Source organism: Euprymna scolopes, chromosome 42 (genome assembly GCF_053919585.1).
Source record: "Euprymna scolopes isolate OS-2025 chromosome 42, ASM5391958v1, whole genome shotgun sequence".
NCBI classification, from domain to species: Eukaryota; Metazoa; Mollusca; class Cephalopoda; order Sepiida; family Sepiolidae; genus Euprymna; species Euprymna scolopes.
This window is the reverse complement of record NC_136523.1, coordinates 32,608,574-32,630,106: the sequence shown is the minus strand read 5'-3', so window position 1 is coordinate 32,630,106 and position 21,533 is coordinate 32,608,574. Positions and strand designations below refer to the sequence as shown.

At 38.8% G+C, this 21,533-nt stretch overlaps 1 protein-coding gene across 2 annotated transcripts in view; it reads left to right on the top strand.

Moving 5' to 3' along the window:
* The window catches only part of LOC145267000 (uncharacterized), a 47,022-nt gene extending 26,366 nt beyond the window's left edge, over window positions 1–20,656 (top strand). For both annotated transcript variants that reach the window (XM_080122900.1, XM_080122899.1), the window contains exon 2: window positions 19,292–20,656. In XM_080122900.1, coding sequence (XP_079979026.1) covers window positions 19,580–20,332 — 753 coding nt within the window. In that variant the 5' untranslated portion in view covers window positions 19,292–19,579 and the 3' untranslated portion in view covers window positions 20,333–20,656. The remainder of the gene's footprint in view (window positions 1–19,291) is intronic.
* Window positions 20,657–21,533: the final 877 nt, after the last annotated feature.

The window sequence follows — 21,533 nt, the reverse complement described above, 5'->3', positions numbered from 1 at the left end:
ATTCATTAGTATTAAAAAAACATTAGTATTCAATGAAGTGAAAAATGTCCGTCTGTTTCTTTAGGGGGGGGGGTCCTAGATTTGTCCCCCCCCCCCTGCGTTTCTGTCGAATCAATATTTATGGATTTCATCACCACCAAAAATGACGTTTGAAATCCATCTGTTACGTCTTAAATAAATCTTGTCAGCAAATTGTCACGATTGTGATCAAACGTGACTTTTCTTTGACAAGTTTATGACATTGTGAGAAACTATTGATTTTTTGTTGTCGTTTCATTATACATTGCTTGGGTAATTATATGAATACAATGTCGAAACGATTGCAAATATTTAAACGTAAATGTATATACATTTACTTATTAAATTTGTGCTAGTTGGAGCTTCAAATAATTTAAAACTACAAATTAAATGTTGCTTCTGATGAGCTAGTTTTTATTTATTGTAGTCTGATGACCGACTTACTTTGTGGTTGCACTATTACAAATCAACGCAAGACAGACTCATATAATTTAAAACTGCAAACGTTGCTTATGGCTAGCTAGTTTTTATTTGTTGCTGTGTCGCCTAATGGTCGACTTTAATCAACACAAGTCAAAACTTAAGATTGATTAACGGATTTCATTAAATTTTTTTTTTTTTTTTTTTGTTACATTTTATTATTATTTCTTTTAGAAATAATTGTTGGGTATAGAGACGTGGCGATGTACATTTGAAGGCGGAAGTGTGCACACACGAACATTCTAGATGGGGTTGACCTACATTTTTTGTCCCATAAAAATGACCGGAATTGGAATTAAAACGAAAACAAAGAACTGTTTACAATCCAAGGTCAAAAGTTATGAATGGGGCGATGTAAAATGGAAAATAAAACGTATATACATTTACTCAATAAATTTATGCCAGTTTGATCTTCAAATAATTTTAAACTACAATTCATATCTGATTTACCTCTGCACTCCATGTTTAAAAAGGAAGTGTCCTCTATAGTATCATATCTGACCGAATGGTTAATTGTAGGCATAGACCAATTCATACCATCTAAAAAATTCCAACAAAAACCTAACAGCCAGCCATGGTTCTCCCCAGAATGTGCTGCTGCTATCGCGCACATAAATCACTTTTTCCATAGCTACCAATGTAATAGATGCACTGAGACTAAAGCTGCTTTCAGGAGTGCCAGCAACCACTGTAAAAGAGTAATAAAAAATGCAAGAGAGCTATATGCCCAGTCTGTTAAATCCAAGGTAGCTGATCAGTGGCTTGGTTCCCACCAGTTTTGGCAAATAACAAATAGGATCCTGAACAGAAGTGTGCGTTCTATCCCAACCATTATCAATGGACCAGAGGTCATCTCGTCAGCGTCAGACAAGGCCAAACTATTTGCAAAGAACTTTGCAGCTAATTCTACCCTATGCGACGAAGGCCAGCAACTCCCCATATTTCCTCCTATAACACATAACCAGCTAGGTAACATACAAATATCCGTGCATGAGGTCGCCAAGCTAATCAAGAACCTAGATTCTAGTAAAGCAACTGGCCCTGATGGCATCCCAATTATAGTGTTAAAAAAGCTTCAACCAGAACTTGCTCCCATACTTACGAAACTGTTTAAGCGCTGCCTTAAGGAGAAGTGCTTTCCGACTCCCTGGAAGACCTCATCAGTTTGCCCTGTATTTAAGAATTCAGGTGATAAGTCATCTCCCTCTCAGTACAGACCAATAAGTCTCCTGTGTGTTATGAGTAAGTTGCTGGAATCCATATTAAATAGAGAAATAGTCAACCACCTCAGCAAGAATAACCTTCTTAGTGACACACAATATGGTTTCCGCTCTGCAAGATCTACCGCAGATGTGCTGACGGTTATATCCCACAGGATTAGTGAATCTCTTGACAAAGGCTACCTTTCTAGGGCAATTGCTCTTGACATATCAAAGGCCTTCGACAAGGTATGGCATAAGGGTCTACTTCACAAGATTTCCAGCTACGGTATAACTGGAAATGTTTTCTCAATCATTAAATCGTTTCTCTCCGATAGGCTCATAAGAGTAGTGGTAGATGGACAAAAATCGGAGGCCTGCAATATAAATGCTGGAGTCCCTCAGGGGTCCATCCTCGGCCCAACTCTCTTCCTGATCTACATCAATGACCTCCCTTAACACATATTTAAATCATTCGTTGACATCTATGCTGATGACACGACCATCTACGGCAACACATCAAAGGCTGTAAATGACAAAGTTCTCTCTGATTCTCTCTCCTCTGATCTCGAGCGCGAAGTTTAGTGGGGGAAGATGTGGCTGGTTACCTTTAATGCATCTAAAACCAAACTCCTATCTTTACATCATCAACGCTCTGATCCCCAGCTGGCATCAATTGTGATGGATGGCTCTCGTCTGGGTGAGGCCCCATGTTTTGACAAGCTTCTGGGTTTGACCTTTACTCCTGATCTGAAATGGAACACGTACATCAAGTCTGTTGCCAAGGTCGCTGGAAAGATGGTGGGATCCTTCTACCGCTCCAGAAGATATCTCACTACTGATGCAATTCTCTATCTATATAAAAGCCAAGTACGTCCAAGGATGGAATACTGTTGCCATATCTGGGCAGGAGCTGCTAAAAACAGCCTATCCTGCCTTGACAGAGTACAAAATAGACTTCGTGGCTTAGTGGGGGATGCCCTTTTCTCTACCCTGCAACCCCTCTCACACAGAAGAGACATTGCGAGCCTATCCTTGTTTTATTGTTATTTCCATGGCAGGTGCTCGTCTGAACTCCAATCTCTGGTCCCCCCTCGCCAATCTTTCACAAAAAACACCCGTCTAGCCGAATCCACTGTGAAAAATTTCCCCCACTCTTTATCTGTGCCTAAATCAAAACGTGGATTCCATGAACAAAGCTTCTTTCTCAGAACTGCACGCCTGTGGAACTCTGTTCCGTCTGCCTGCTTCCCACCGGACTACAATTTGGATGTGTTCAAGTCCAATGTTAACAAATTCCTAATGAACCGCCCCCTTAAGTAAACACTTCAGCAAATCTCCACACTAACGTAATGTGCTTGCAATAACCCTTATCCCTGAGTGGCTTCCGGGCCTTGATAAGTGGTGATCACTGTGTAAAAAAAAAAAAAAAAAAAAAAATCAAATTTTGCTTCTGACGAGCCAGTTTTTATTAGTTATGTTTGTGCAACCCAATGACCGACTTTGTGGTCGCATTATGATTAATCAACACAAATGAAGACTTAAGATTGGTTAATGGATCTAATTAAATTTTATGATTTTTGTATTATTATTTACTAGCAGAGGGGATGGAACGCCAGGCATTGCCCAGTCGTAAAATACAATTAAATAATAATAATAACAATAAACGGGACTTGGGTGCCATCATGTGTTATTAAAAGAAAAAAAAATGCCGCATGGTGGATGCTTGTAAGAAAGTTGAGAATTTTAAAAGATAAGAGAGAGAGAAAAATTTTTTAAATGCGGACTTGCAAAAGTTAAGTTCATAAGCGAACACATTACCAATTGGACCACAACGACACAAATGTTATAACATTGCAAATTTAGCTTTTTAAAACGAAACAACAAATCGACCGTTCACGCATGCATGATTAACAAATAGCGTCAGAACCAATGTTTTATCTGCCCTCCCCCACCTTTTAACAAAACGACATTTGTACATAAAATAATTGACTTTTTTCTAATTTTTCGATATTTTGTGTCCGAGAGATCACTCTTCCTAATGGTACCACGTTCATGGTGGATGACAAAAGGTTTTTGCTGACATACAAAAACACACACACAAACACAGACGGCTGAGATTATATAATAGATTATTATCTATTTTAGAAATAATTGTTAGGCGTAGAGACGTAGCGATGTGCATTTTAAGGCGGAGGTTTGCACACACGCACATTCTGTATGGAGTTGATCTTAATTTTTTTGTCCTATAAAAATGACCGGAATTGTAATTAAAATAAAAACAAAGACCTGTTAACATTCCAAGATGACACACACACACATTCTCCAAAACAAAGAAACGTTTAAATTCCATGATCAGATGTTATGAATTGTGCAATGCAAAATAGAAATGAATAATGTAAAATAATATTTACAATTCCAGGAATTTCGATTTATGAATATATCGATGCCTCCATTCAGTCTTGAAAGACAAAGGATACCCCTTGTATGGGCAGCTGCGCATGTAATTGTGACACAATCTCCAACCACACCTCTCCTAAATCGGTACTGTTTGAGTCCAGTGGCAAGGAGAAGTCCAGGACGACTGGAAATAATGCCGAGATAAACGGAGAGCACATACAACACCAGGAAAGCCCAAATGGTCACCCATTTGGTATTGATAGGCTCATCGTAGCTTAATTTCAGTGATTTGATGGGAACTGGTTAGTCAAACGTGATTATGCCGTATATATAGAAATCTGAATTCCTTGCTAAACATTTAACAAATCATTCCTCTAAAAATAATTCTTATAATAATGGCAAAAACCTTTTACTTTGCCTTCAGGACAAGATCAAAGTGTAGTGTCTGTTACGACAGATAGTGCAAACAAAGACCCTATGTGGGGGCGACCCCACAGATAAGACCTTGGTCAATGTAGGGGCAACGTTTCATACCAATTGTCACTATCCAGCTCCCCTACTCCCCGGGGAGTTGGTCCCCATTTCCCCTTCACTCCTCACATTAAAAATCGGCCTTGTGCCTAATTTGCTCCGTGGGGGAGCAAATAAATACCACCTTTTACTTGGCCTTCGGGCCAAGATCAAAGTGTAGTATCTGTCCGACAGATGCTGCAAGCTATGACTAGCAAAGACCATATGTGGGGGTAACCCCACATATCTGACCTTGGTCACTGAAGGGGCAACCCTTCATACCAACAGTTTCTAATCCAGCTCCCACTTCCCACCTCTCGGGAGCTGGATCCCCCCTTTCCCTCCCCCCTCCCCCTATCTCCACATTAAAAAACGGCCTCCTGCCTAATTTGCTCAGTGGGGAAGCAAATAAATATCCACCTTTTACTTGGCCTTCGGGTCAAGATCAAAGTATAGTATCTGTTCTGACAGATACTGCAAGCTATGACTAGCAAAGACCAGATGTGGGGGCAACCCCACATGCCTGACCTTTAACCAGCTCCCATTTCCCACCTCTTGGGAGCTGGTCCCCTTTTTCCCTTCCCCCTCCCTTCACTCCTCACATTAAAAATTGGCCTTGTGCCTAATTTGCTCGGTGGGGGAGCAAATAAATACCATCTGTTCTGACAGATACTGCAAGCAAAGATCCTATGTGGGGGCGACCCCACAGATAAGACCTTGGTCAATGTAGGGTCAACCCTTCATACCAATTGTCTCTATCTAGCTCCCCTACTCCCCGGGGAGTTGGTCCCCATTTCCCCTTTACTCCTCACTTTAAAAATCGGCCTTGTGCCTAATTTCCTCAGTGGGGGAGCAAATAAATACCTCAAAGTGTAGTATCTGTTCCGGCAGATGCTGCAAGCAAAGACCATTGCCCTTGTGGCAATCTTCTGGGCCATGCAGGGGCAACCCTACAGGGGCCAGCTGGCAAATCACTATCCAGCTCCCATTTCCCACCTCTCGGGAGCTGGTCCCCTTTTCTCTTCCCCCTCCCCTTCACTCCTCACTTTAAAAATCGGCCTTGTGCCTAATTTGCTCGGTGAGGGAGCAAATAAATATCGACAACCTTTTACTCGGCCTGCGGGACAAGATCAAAGTGTAGTATCTGTTCCGGCAGATACTGCAAGCAAAGACCATATGTGGGGGCGACCCCACATATAAGACCTTGGTCAATGTAGGGGCAACCCTTCATACCAATTGTCACTAACCAGCTCCCCTACTCCCCGGGGAGTTGGTCCCCATTTCCCCTTCACTCCTCACTTTAAAAATCGGCCTTGTGCCTAATTTGCTCAGTGGGGGAGCAAATAAATACCTCAAAGTGTAGTATCTGTTCTTCAGATGCTGCACTTCAATTTCTTGTTCTCTGTCAGTGGAGGAGAAATCCTTCACTACTGAGACAATTTTTATATTTGTTCCTTTTCTCCACGTTAAAAAACGACCCTGGTGTCTAACTCTGTCCCGTGGGAAGACATTGTAAATAGGAACAATGGCGAACATGCTATTTTTTTTAGTTGATTTGAATGTATTTTGATTTTCTTAATACAAAAATAAAATTAGTTCTAATAAATCAAGCTAAACTTTAAAAAAAATTATAATAAATACAAAATGTACATGAATTCAAATATATTAAGTGTATTTTACGACCGGCAAGGGAGCGCCCCCCCCCTCTCTACTAATAAAATGAATAAAATTTTGAACACTTCTACACTATTGGGACGAAATTTCAGAAATCGTAAAACTGAATTTCACGTGAAAACAATGGTATCTACCCATTCCTCGTATTTTTAGAATGATGATATCCAAAAATTTCGAAAATCGATAAGGTAGAAAATTATTTATTAAAGAAAATTAAAAATAGAATTTGATGAAAACGATCGTTAAGACACAGGAGAGTTAAAAAAGGAGGTAATTTTCCGTTTCGACATAAACAATATGGTCGAAATTTTTCACCTGCTAACACGATTAAAGTTTTTTTTTAATAATTCAGTAAAATTCAGGTAATTTCGATTGCATAATTTGGAAGCTACTATTGTAATTTATTAGAATTGACAAAAAAAAAAAAGCAATAGAAACCATTGTTTTTTTTTCATTTGAAAACTCTATTTATCGACTACAAAATTTCGTCCTAATAGTGTAGAAGCGCCAAATTTTGATATAAAAATATTTTCTTTTTGCCTCTTTTCTCATTTTGTTGGTATTAATCCCTCTCTCTCTGCAAGGAAAGGGAGGCAGACTCCAGTTGAGATAGAAAATGTCTGTTAAGGTTTAAGTCAAGTGTAACTTCAAAGCAGATACTAATTCTTTGGTACTAACTATCCTTGCAGGGGCATAGAATACCTGGATTTGAAACCAGGCACGGGGAAAACCCTCTCGCTGCTGACGGACCCATAGATCTGATCAGATCATTCGCCTAGGAGAAGGAAAACTCTGATTTGTAAACCTGTGCCACTGATCTCATACATCTTAGCACCAAACGGGGTAGGGAGGCTTCCTCAGTCCTCTACGACAACCTCCCTAGAGCTGGTGACTTGATCAAATCACTGGTTTGTAAACCTAAACTGCTTAAGGAGTAAATAGGCTCTGCCTATCGCCCGGCTTCCGTACTCCTTCTTTGCCTATTAGACAGGAGCAGAGGTGCGGCTGCAGGGACTCATTAGAGACGCCCAGTGCTTACCCTTTTTTCCTGACTAGGGCAATGAATGCCGTCACCCACATGTTCTTCATTCCCTTCCCCTACACCTGGGCAACTTGGGGGTGCTTGTTTACTATACATGCTAACATGATTGGACTGGGCCACTCCTGTTGGACAGGTTTGTGGGTACTGGTTTGACAGTTGCTGGTTGCTGTTTCTGACTGACAGTAAAGGAGCCCTAACTCTTTGGTAACGCTTAGAGCGGCTGCTCTATCATCAGTTGTATAATATTGGGATGTTTGTAGTGCCATGTCGCGCACGGAAAGGGACCCGCACTCATCTCTGGTGAGCATTCCCTAGGCCACATTCCTGTGGATGAGGAGCCGGCTGATGGTCTACTCGTGTTGCATGATGGTGGCTATGCACATCCGTTTTGCCTAGCACTTCATCCTAAATCTGAAACTATGAAATAAAATTAAATGACAGCTCAATCCAAGAAAACGTTCAAACCAGACACACACTCAAACAATTCGCCTCCTCCCTTACATTTACAAATATCCGAGGACTTAGAACTAACTTAGATGATGTAGAATCATTTCTCCTAGCAAACTCCCCGAATATCTTAGCACTAAGTGAAACTAACTTGCACTCCCCATCCCATCTAACATCTTTAACATATCTGGTTATCTTCCACTTTGTCGTAAGGACTCTGACAGGCACACGCACGGACTTGGAGTCTATATTCGTAACACCCTCCCCATGTCTAGGGAATCTAAACTAGAATCAGGTGACCAGCTCTTCATGTGCTTTAAACTAACTTTACAACATAGCGTTAGGTATCTGTATTTTCTTTATCGCTATCCATCAACCCAGGACTGTACTATAATCAATCATGTCTCTGACAGCATAGATGTAACACTCTCCCTTGACACTAGCGCCAAAATACATGTATTTGGTGACTTTAACACCCACCACAGAAATTGGTTTGGCTTCTCTAACTACACTGACTCAGCTGGTAGTGGCATCGATAACTTTGCTATATCCCATTCTTTGACACAGTAACATTTCCGGCCTGTTTCCCAGATCGCCAGGACCAGCAAGCCTCACTTTTGGATCTATTTCTGACAACTGTTCCTGATGATTGTGTAACAAATGCTCATTTCCCACTCGCTGTGATAATGATAGACATTACTGTAAACTCTCGACCCCAAGTTGAAGAGCCATTGCTCAAAACGACAAGATACTACAATAAGGCTGACTGGGATGCCATTAGAGATCACATCAGAGACGCCCCATAGGGAAATATCTTTTCTCTTCCAGCAGAACAGCGTGCAAATGAGACTACTGAATGGTTCAAAGCAGCAATTAAAGCACATGTTCATACACGAAAGTTCTGTAGCAAACCCCACTCTCCCCAATGGTTTACTTCTACATGCGCAGTTGCCATTGCTCAGAGGCAACACGAATACCGTAGATTTATCCGGCATAAGTCCTGTGCAAATAGACAAAAGTATATAGAAGCTAGATGTAATTGGTAGAAAGAAGTAGCAACAGCTAAGAGTGAATATACTGAAACTACCAGGAAACACATTGAAGTGTAAATATTAGGAACTCGTGATTTCTGGAAAATCTACAATAGTGTAGTAAATAATGGGCAATCAACGATACCCCCACCATCCAACAATCATGAGGTTGTTTGCACATCAACTGAGAAAGCTAACATGCTTGCCTGTCAGTTTGCCTCAAACTTTACCTTGGATCCAGTAAGCCATTCCTGCTCTAATTTTCCTCTGCGGACAGAAACCACGCTAGATGATCTGAAAATCATGCCTTCCCAAGTACATGATATTATAAAAAACCTAGACACCTCAAAAGCATGTGGACCTGATCTCATTCCAACTGTGCTATTAAAAACATGCTCTCTAAACTCTTTAACAAATCCGTTAATGAATCTTGCTTTATTGGCTGCTGGAAAACTGCTTCTGTGGTACCAGTTTACAAAACCCTATGCGACGAAGGCCATCAACTCCCTGTATTTCCTCCTACAACACACAACACGCTAGGTAACATACAAATATCTGTGCGTGAGGTCGCCAAGCTAATCAAGAACCTTGATTCCAGTAAAGCAACTGGCCCTGACGGTATTCCAGTTATAGTATTAAAAAAGCTACAACCAGAAATTGACCCCATACTTACCAAACTGTTTAAACGTTGCCTTAAGGAGAAGTGCTTTCCAACACTCTGGAAAACCTCATCAGCATGGCCTGTATTTAAGAATTCAGGTGATAAGTCATCTCCCTCTCAATACAGACCAATAAGTCTCCTGTGTGTTATGAGTAAGTTGCTGGAATCCATATTAAATAGAGAAGTAGTCAACCACCTCAGCAGAAATAATCTTCTTAGTGACACGCAATATGGCTTCCGTTCTGCTAGATCTACAGCTGACGTGCTAACAGTTATATCTCATAGAATTAGCGAATCCCTTGACAAAGGCTTCCTTTCTAGGGCAATTGCTCTTGACATATCAAAGGCCTTCGATAAGGTTTGGTATAAGGGCCTACTTCACAAGATTTCCAGCTACGGTATAACAGGAAATGTTTTCTCTATCATTAAATCATTTCTCTCTGATAGGCTTATAAGAGTAGTGGTGGATGGGCAGAAATCAGAGGCCCACAGTATTAATGCTGGAGTCCCTCAGGGGTCCATTCTGGGCCCAACTCTCTTATTGATCTACATCAATGATCTCCCAAAACACATACTTAAATCATTCATTGACATCTATGCCGATGACACGACTATTTATGGCAACACATCAAAGGCCGTAAATGGCAACGATCTCTCTGATTCTCTCTCCTTAGATCTTGAGCGCGTGGTTCAGTGGGGGAAGAGGTGGCTGGTTTATCTTTAATGCATCTAAGACCAAGCTCCTAACATTACATCATAAACGCTCTGATCCCCATCTGGCGTCGATTGAAATGAATTGCTCTCGTCTAGGGGAGGCCCCATGTTTTGATAAGCTTCTGGGTTTGACCTTTACTTCTGATCTGAAATGGAACACATACATCAAGTCTGTGGCAAAGGTCACTGGGAAAATGGTGGGATCCTTCTACCGCTCCAGAAGATATCTCACTACTGATGCAATTCTCTATCTATATAAAAGCCAAGTATGTCCAAGGATGGAGTACTACTGCCACATCTGGGCAGGAGCTTCTAAAAACAGTCTATCCAAAAAGTGCAACTGACACTTGACGAATGTATCGGAGTTTATGTTTTCTTTTGTTTCGCTAGCATTATTTTATTTTTATACTTGTGAACCACTGCAAACTCCAATGTGAGAGACAATGACACAACCAGAAGAGAAGATGAAAGATGATTACAGCACACAATGTGTGGAATCGCAGATCGGTGTCTAGTAGGAAGTGCATAATCTTAAAAATACTGAATTAGCAGGAGTAGACATTATTAACACATATGAGAGCGTCATAATTCATTTTCGCAATAAAAAAATCCCCAAAAAAACAAAAACAAAACAAAACTAGAAATGACTATTAAAAATAATCAAGTCTGAAGTGAAATAATTAACTCAAAAGGCACTATGGAGTATAATTTTAACTCGAATATATCCACAAATTTATCAACATTAATCTGAAATGGACAATGAACATACACCCTAAACAGGTAACTCCTGATCGTGAGTCAAAACACAGAAACTAGCACAACCTATAATAAAACAAAGCAACTCCCTATAACCCAAGGCTTTTGTGTCTTTAAGTACGTCCGCGTGCGGATGTATAAATGCAAGTGAGTACTGACAGTAGCAACAGTGTGTTTCCAGACTTCAAGGAGCGCAGTCGTCATCGTCACCATCTGCTCAACAATCAGTAGCAGCGCGGTCGCCATCGTCACCATCTGCTCAACAATCAGCAGCACAGACGTTGCCATCGTCACCATCTCCTCAACAATCAGCAGCAAAGTGGTCGCCATCGTCACCATCTTCTCAACAATGAGCAGAACAGCCGTCGTTGTCATCACCATCTTCTTAACAATCAGCAGCAGCACCGTCGTCTTCAGCAATCAACAATGCGATTAGCATATCCGGGAACAAGAACTGCCATCTACATTAAACTGACTACCTCTCTTAACAGAGGGCAATACAACATTACTAATCCATCTGAAATAAAAGTTTTAATTAAAACGTCTTTGTCTGTCCTTCTTGCTTCCATATTCTCATTTATTTACAACTAGTGGGGCTACCCAGCATTGCTTGGGATCGTATAAACAATGAGAAAATTGAATTTGATTTTGGACATATTTGTTATTCTTAGGAGAGAGGGATTTTTAATGTCTATGTATCATTTGCTATTTCGAGCAAAAGAATATCTTACCTACCTAGGACGGGTATTACACGTATGAAATAATTGCATCTTACCTACGGTAGGTACTTTACAGCATGTGTCACCCCCACTCCTTCACCAGTCGGTTGAGGACTATCATCGACCTCCGAACTCTTCCACTGCCGGTGATAATTCTTGGCCATCTAAAGTTACTGGTATGGGGAAGTGACCGAATTATCGGTTGATCGTCTAGATATATATCCTGAACCAATTTGTTGTGTACCCTCTTAACGACAAACGTCGTCAAAAGAGAGCCGTGGATTTTTAGTGTAGTAAAAGAAAACAGGATAAAACGATTCTGCACACAAATATATATTAAAAAAAAAAGTACAGTTCTTATAATTCTTTCAGAGTCCTGAAGGAAGCGATGTGTTATTATTCTAAGAATATGGTCAAAGGCATCAGCTTGTAACCTTGTGGAGTGTCGGTCTCTGGGTATCTGAAGAAATGTGTTTTAAGTCAAAAGCCTGCTCTGCTCTGACTTTCTGTTATCTCTATTTGTCCATCTGAGAGTCTGTCTTCTGCACATTCCCCCGTATCTCTCTAACTTGTTGATATATATATATAAACATTCATGTTCGCCCTCTGAACCTCACGCGGATATTATTTCTCTTTGTTTAGAAATTCCGCTCTCAGTCCATAATCTGAATCATCATTTCTAAAAATAAAACAATCGCTCACTTCAAAGATCTGATCGAACTCAAATAAACAGTTAGTAAATACAGTTTCTCTTTTAACCTTTAACACACAGAGTTCTCGTGATTCTTAAATAAACAACTTGACACCAAGTGGTTTTGTCTTTCTTCCTAACAGGGGGTGGGAGCATCAACCTCCCCACACCCTTACTTTGTTACACATGTATATGAAATAATTTTATCTTTGCAAGAACGGGTAATACACAACACATATTTAAAATAATTTTACCTACACTAAGACGGGTGATTTACATACATATATGAAACAATTTCACATACTTTTTTTTTTTACCTCAAAACGGACATTAGTTTCTTCAACCCAACCGCCAAAAGATAACTCAAGAGCACGTTTAAAATTAACATAATCATGCTTCTTTCTATTCACTAATACAACGATCACATCATTCCCCTAAAGAAACTGGCCTAGTAAACTTTCATAGAAAACCAACAATTGTCGTGAAAATTCGTCAGGCTTACGAATTTAACGCGGAATATTCTGTGTAGCTTAATTGGCTTGGATATTTTCATAACTTACCATATATATATATATATATATATATATATATATATATATATATATTTGTACTTCTCTAGGTCTGTCTGCCTGTTCGTTCATGTTTTCTCGGTCACTAATGGGCTGATCTGACTTAAATTTTGTATGGATCTTTGTTTTGTTTTTTTTACAAAGGAGTCACCACTTATCAAGGCCTGAAGTTCACTCGAGGATAAGGGTTAATGTGTATACATTAGTTATGGGATTATAGCGTTTGTTATGATAAGGTGCAGCGAACTAAGTATTATGATATCCGTTCAGTGCAAACTTAGGGATTAGTATTTAATCCAGCTTTTGCTTTGAAACTACTGTTCCGATCTGGATGAAATGTTGTATGGACCTTTGTTATGATAAGGTGCAGCGATTAATATTTAATTACTCTAGTATAACGCACTCAGTCAACAGGCAATTTTTTGTCCGTTTTGAATTCTATTTAGTAGGATATTGCCAAATGGTCACCCATCTTGTCCTAGCAAGGCTCAACGTTGTTTAACTTCGGTGATCTGACGAGAACAGATGTGTAATCGTGGTTATGCCATATACGCACACATACACATACGCACATACGCACACATGCGCATAAACATACACATGCACATAGACATACACACAGACATACACACAGACATACACACAGACATACACACAGACACGCACATACACACAACTCAATTTTTCTCTTCTTTCAGTAATATGTCTCTACCTGTTTAACGGGTTATATAATATCGTTCTATTAAACTCCTATCTCTTCTCTCTTCCCTTTCTACCCCCCCCCCATTTCCCCTCTCTCTATCCCCACCCCACCATTTTTTCTTCCATTATTTGAATAACGTTCTATTCTCTACAGTTGAACACAACGAACGCACAAATATCGGGTTAGATCCTTATTGTAGCGAGACGGAGACCCCCACCCTTACATGTTGGTGGTTCTCCTTCCGGTTGACTGGCTTACTGCATACGACTAACTTCATACCAGATTTTCAGCTCGTATGTACTTTTATGGAGTCAGAATTATACAGGCTCCAGACGGTGTTTGATAATGTTGTATCAAGTCCTCTTCAGTCTCCTAACTTGGTGGCGACCATTCACGGATAGTTCCTGAGCATGCTTAATGACATTTTTTTTTTACAATTCGAGACTAAGGGTTAATGAATGTAAAGTGGGAGTGTAGTAATCGTTAATCTTTTTTTTTTTTTATTGCGTGTACAGTAATCAATGGGATAATATTGTAGTAATCATTAGTAATGGAGATTTTATAAAGTGTCTTACTTAAGGGGGCGGTTTATCAGGAATTTGTTTATGTTGGACTTGAAGACATCCAAGTTGTAGTCAGGTGGGAAACAGGCGGACGGAACAGAGTTCCACAGGCGTACACTTCTAAGAAAGAAGCTTTGTTCATGGAATCTACATTTTGATTTAGGCACAGATAAAGAGTGGGAAAAATTACTGACAGTGGTTTCAGCTAGACGGGTGTTTATCATGAAAAATTGTCGAAGGGGACCAGAAATTGGAGCTCAGACGAGCACTTGCCATGGAAATAAGGATAAAACAAAGACAGGCTCGCAACATTTCTTCCGTGGGAGAGAGGTTGCAGGGAAGAGAAAAGGGCATTCCCCACTAAACCACGAAGTCTATTTTGTACTCTGTACAGGCAGGATAGACTGTTTTTAGCAGTTCCTGCCCAGATGTGGCAGCAGTACTCCATCCTTGGAAGTACTTGGTTTTTATATAGATAGAGAATTGTATTAGCAGTGAGATATCTACTGGAGCAGTAGAAGGATCCCACCATTTTTCCAGCGACCTTGGCAACAGATCTGATGTACGTGTTTCATTTCAGATCAGGAGTAAAGGTCAATCCCGGAAGCTTGTCAAAACATGGGGCCTCCCCAAGACGAGAGCCATCCATTTCAATTGATGCCAGATGGGGATCAGATCGTTGATGATGGTGTAAATTGAGTAGAATTTGATTATTTAATGGGATGGTTCAATAAGAACTTGTTTGCATTAGACTTGCAGGCTACCATACTGTAGTCATCCGGGAAGCAGGCTAATGGAACTGTTTCACAGGCGGGTAGTTCGAGGAAAGAAGCTTTGTTTGTGGAATTTGCGTTTAGATTTACAACTGGATGTCAGGTGGTTCACATTCTTTACTTCTGTTTGACAAAACTTGCATTTGTTGTTATTGAGACCATTCATTTTTTAAAGCATTGGTCATCACGCCTTGATCTTGGGCAGCCATTATAATTCTCTTCTGATTATAATGAAGTGATTCTCTTTTCAGCCACTCTACAGAGCGTTCCTTATATATATATATATTCTGTGATAGTTCATCCAGGAAAAAGCATTCTCTTGGTTAGCCCATTCTTCTAGTTTTTTTGTTTTTTTTAATTTTTTTTAATTACATTTTCACCTCAAACAAGGCAAATTGCCACTTTGGTGTAGGGGGTTACTATCAGGGGCAACAACTACTGGGGTACTATGTAGGGATTTGGGCAGCAAGATGTCGGTTCACGTTACACTTGAACTTCTGCACGTCAGTACTGTTGGGGAAGCAGGGACCTGGAATGGAATTCCAGAGTCTAGCGGTTCTGGGGAAGAAATTATTGGAGTAGAAAGATTTTTTACATCTAGGGATCTCTACAGTGTGGGGGTGGGATTTAGCAACCTGTCGGGTTTGTCGAGAGTGCTCACGTCATGGGGGTACAAGTGATTCCAGTTCGTCAGAGCATTCACCACTAAAATACTTGTAGAAAAGGCAGAGGGATGCAACATTTCGTCGATGGGACAGAGGCTGAAGCTTAGATGCCAGTTCAAGGCCTATCAGGTTTGCGACTCTCTTTTGAATCTTGTCAAGGAGCGAGAGACTAGTAGCAGATGCGCCAGCCCACATGTGACAGCAATACTCCATACATGGGCGAATGGTGGCCTTATAGAGGTACAGGATACTTTCGGGTGTTAGTAGTTGTCTTGGACAATAGAGATAGCCCACCTTTCTTGCAGCGGCCCTGGCAATGCCTTCAATGTAATTGTTCCAACTCATGTTTCCTGTGAACGTTATGCCAAGGAGTTTGAAAGATGTACTCTCAGGTAAAGAGTCGTTGGCCATTTACCTTCATTACATTTCCTAGAAGTAGAAGATATCCTTTTATGTATTTCATGTCAAAAACGTATGTCCATTAAATACATGCTAATGGAATGTAAAGACGTTGAAATATTAAGATCCCATTAATTTATTTATTGCGAACTATTATTCTCATCTTTAAAATTCAAAAGAGAGTCGCAAACCTGATAGGCCCTGAACTGGCATCTAAGCTTGAATTATAGTGTAGACACGTTGATCGGAAGTCAACAAGATAAGCTCATTGGATTGCGTGTGAGTCACATGATCGGGTTAGCTGAATCATGGAGATTTGTTTGGGACTTGAAAGAGAGCGGACGGCTTCGCCGTTGTCTCCTCCCCTTCGCTGGGGGTGGGGAACGAACGCTGATGTGGCAGAAATAAGACCTACAACAAAGGCCAAATTCACTTTCCACCTTCTGCAAGACATCTGGGAAAGTGAAATAAACTATAGAACCAATTTCTTGTCTTGGTGTGAAATAAATCTTCGTCCCCAAAAACAGTTATCAAGTCTCCCTCCCAGACGAGAATTTCCAGATGGACCAATAAAATGGCAGAAGGTATGTTCAAATGACATGTCACACACATATTCACACTTAACAGCATATGAACATATGTAATAGAAAGACCACTAGACGAACATACACACAACGACATTAACTCTGGTAAGATAATCAAACAATCCTTTATAAATAGACACGTTTTAATATATCATCTCCATTCCAATTTCAACCAATATACAACAAACGCTCTTTTATGATACGACAACGTAACAATTGTTGCTCGTCATTTTTTATGTTGCCCAGGTGGTCAGACTGTCATCGTATGTTTATCGCTGTTGTCCTCTGCTTTTTCTACTCATGATCTTTCCCATCGTTTTTTTCCTTTCTTTTTAAAACTTTTTTTTGTTTTTTTTTACATAGGCATCACCACGTATCAAGGCCAAGAGGCCACTCGAGGATAAGGGTTAAAGAGTGTACAGTAGAAATTGGACAATATAGTAAGCGTTAGTAATGGAAATTAGCTAAATTTGTTAACTTATATGGAACGCCTTATCAAAAACTTGTTTACGTTAGACTTGAAGACAACCATATTGTAGTCAGCTGGAAAGCAGGAAAAGGGAAGACAATTCCATAGGCGTGCAGTTCTAAGAAAGACGCTTTGTTCATGGAATCTACGTTTAGGTTTAGGCACAAATAAAGAGTGGGAGGAATTATTGATAGTGTTTTCAGCTAGATGAGTGATTCTTGTGGAAAATTTGGCGAGGGGGGACCATAGATTGAAGCTCAGTCGAACACTTGCCATGAAAATAACGATACAGTAGAGAAAACTCGCAACATCTCTTCTGTGAGATAGAGGTTGCAGGGGAAAAAAAAAGGACATCTCCTACGAGACTACGAAGTCTATTTTAAACTCTACCAAGGCAGGACAAGTCCTTTCTAGCAGCTCCTGCCCAGATGTGGCAACAGTATTCCATCCTTGTTAAGTGTTATTACGGTGTTTACAGACAATAATAACACATTTCGTTCTCACCGTTCTCACAATAACCATCATTATCATCATAGTTAGAATGGGTGTGGCCTTATGTGGTATCTTTAGTGTTACACTTTATTGTAAATTAAACCCCACAGTAGTTCTTGAGATACACAGATTACGAAGTCGCAAATTTTGAATTCGTTTTTTTTGTTTTGTTTTGTTTTTTGAGTGGCGCTCAGTATGATCCTAGGGTGGGGCTCAATTTTGTTCAATATATTTCAATTAATACATCTACTTCATAAAATCGCTGTTTTTAACTATAACTTTGTAGATAAAGCCGAAATCTAAAACCACAGTTTAATATCGATTTCCTTCCACCAGTCGGATCCATCTGGCACACTTCAAACAAATAAATCTCGTCTCAAATGTAAGAAAATATTATTGTGATAAGTTCATGTCATTTGGCATTCAAAATGGCTTTTCCCGACAAAAAAAAACAATTTGTCTAAAAAAACATTATATTTATTTTTGCCAACGCAATAAAATAGTTTTCAATCACGGCCAGGTGTTGCGTTTTATTTTTGGAAATTTACAAGAGAGTCGCTTTGGTAGAGGGTAGGGTTGGCTAGACGTAAGGGATAGTCATGTGATGAATTAAAAATCGATGTGCGAGACGAAAGAGCGTAATATTTATAACTACCATACCCGTGTCCCGGCGTTGCCGGTGAATTAAGATTAAATTTCAATAAATATGAAATTAAGTTCTCAAGGTTCCGAGACATGAAAAAAGGTACGGAAATTCTATTGGAAAACCGGAAGTAAATGCCACCGAAGAAGGTAAGACTCGTGTCTTATTTATAAAAGTACACGAATGGGTTGTAAAATGTATAGGAGGCCAACATTGTAGAAATCTATCGTGCTGAAATGTACATGAAAGAAGGTTTATTAATGTTTATTACATGTTAATTCTGTGTAGCTTGATTGCCATACGTATGTTTTCATAACTTACTGCTTAGCTCTATTAACATATTGAATACTGTTGAAGTAAATACTAAAAATAACGTATACCTCCCTATAAAATTTTATGTGGATACATGAAATCACACAGATATATATATATATAGCAAAATCCGATCCCGCATTTTGCTAATTCCTGCCCTCTGATGAGAAGGAGAGTATTTCTTCGAAACTCCGCGGATTAAGGACTATCCACTTATCTTGTGCTTCCTTTTTTAAAATTAAATATGTTTTTAACTCTTTTTCAAGATGCCTTTTAACATATTTTATTAATCATTTGTTCATATATATATATATATATATATATATATATATATATATATATATATATATATATATATATATACTATATATATACTATATATGTTATAATTCTTTTTCTATCCTTTGCAAAGATTCAAATTTTAGTATGTTATTATGGATGATAATGACTACCAGTTGTCAAAATTTAAGATTTTCACAGTTGTTATTTCTAACAAATATTAGGTTTTAAAATTTTGTTCCTTAGTTTTGGACGCTACTGTATATATGCATATATATACACACACATACATATATATATATATACAAATAGTAATTTCAAGGGTATGAGGCTATATATATATATATATATATATATATATATACATATATATATATATATATATATATATATATATATATATATATATATATACAGGGTGGCCACAAAGTCACGCACCAATGTTAATATCTATTTTTTATTAATATAATTTTTTAATTTTATAATTTTTTATTTCAGATCAGACATGTCATTGACTACAGAGCAGCGCGTAGAAATAATTTTATTATCTGGTCGTGATGGTGCAACCAACAGAAGTGTTGCTGAGCAATTCAACAGAAACCATCCTCATGAAAATGTCGGTCGCTTAACAAATTCAGAGAAACTGGTAGCGTCGTTGACAAAAAGCGAAGTGGGCGTTCAGGTTTATCTGCAGAGACACGTGTACAAGTGTTGGAAAAAATTGCAGGCAGTCCAAGGAAGTCAGTGCGAAGGGCAGCAGGTGAAATTCGTGTTCCTCCTTAAAGGATGCAGAAGGTCCTCAAAGCAGAAAAGTTTCATCCTTACAAACTTCAAATTCTACACAAATTGTACGAGGATTATAGTGACAGACGTTTAGAAATGGCTGTATGGTTTCAGGTTCAACTCGAGGAAGATCCTGACTTTGTTAGGCAAAACATGTTATTTAGCGACGAGGCAAATTTTTATGTTAGTGGAGAGGTCAATCGGCAGAACTGCCGATACTATTCGCAAGACAATCCTCATTTTATGTTAGACAGCAAAGAACACAGCGGCCCCAAGATAATGGTTTGGTGTGGTTTGTGGCGCGACCATGTGTTGGGCCCTTTCTTCTTCAATCGGACAGTTACTGGCGAAAGATACCTCAACATGTTGCAAAATGATTTGATACCGCAGTTTGATTTACTTGGAGACGGCAGACCTACTTGGTTTATGCAAGACGGTGCCCCGCCACATTACGCAACGATTGTGCGTGACTGGTTCCACGAGAATTTCGAAAATTGGATCGGTCGAAGAGGTACGGTAGAGTGGTCGCCCAGGTCGCATGACCTAAACTCCATGGACTTTTATTTCTGGGGTCACATTAATCAAATTGTTTATTTAACGAAGATTCGTGATTTGGATCATCTGAAGAGTCGTATTATTGATGCTTGTCTTCAAATTGATGCTGATGCTGATTTACTGAATCGTGTCTACATGAACTTTGAATTTCGTATTGGCTCGTGCATAGCTGCAAACGGCGAACATATCGAGCAATTGTAATCCTTGTAAAGAAATTTGAATTTGAATAAATGTTACTACTATAACTTTTTTATTTAACATTGTTGCAAACGGCGAACATATCGAGCAATTGTAATCCTTGTAAAGAACTTTGAATTTGAATAAATGTTACTACTATAACTTTTTTATTAAACATTGTTGCAAACGGCGAACATATCGAGCAATTGTAATCCTTGTAAAGAACTTTGAATTTGAATAAATGTTACTACTATAACTTTTTTAATTTTTTAACTTTTTTAATTAACATTGGTGCGTGACTTTGTGCCCACCCTGTATATATATATATACGAGCAAACAGTTAATAAAACATGTTAAAAAACATTTTGAAATGAGTTAAAAACATATTTAATCTGAAAAGGAAACACTAGATAAGTGGATAGTCCTTAATCCGCGGAGTTTCGAAGAAATACTTTCCTTTTCATCAGAGGGTAGGAATTAGCAAAATGTGGGATCGGATTTTGCATGCAAAAGTATTTGATGAAACAACAAGTAAGTCAAAGATCTTACTTGAAAACAAAAAAGTGAAGCAGAGGGAATATGGTGAAGAAAAAGGTGATTACACGTGAATGGATAGTCTGGTGGGAGATAAATAATCCAGTGACGGTAAAATCCAAGTATATAACTTCAAGAAAATTAATTGAAGTTCATTTTATTTTAATTATTTAATTGAATTTTATTATATATATATATATATATATATATATATATATATATACTAGCAAAAGTACCGTCGTTGACTGAGTTCAAAAACAACCTACAGAAAATGGAATCTGGTTTATGAAAGTATGATAGGTTATGAAAAAGAAGGGTTGTAAATTTGGGTTGAATTTGGGGGTATCAAAACCAAAGCAAAATATGATGAAAGTAAAAATAAAATAGATAAACCCCATAATTTATTATACCATACCTGTTCACATTGAAACACTTATCACAATATTCTGTGGATCTATATTAAAAAAACCTTGTTAAACTTTGTGACATATTTCCATTCTGTGAAGGTCAGGTGCGAACGAACACCCCACAATACCATCCCTATTTAAGTTAAGACATAATTATCAAATTATTGTTATGTACATCTTGTAAACGTTTTTTTTAAATTTTTTATTTCCATACTTTGTGAACCAGGTGCGAATGCAGACCCCACAATTTTTATGAACCATTATATGTAATCAGTTTTTTTAAA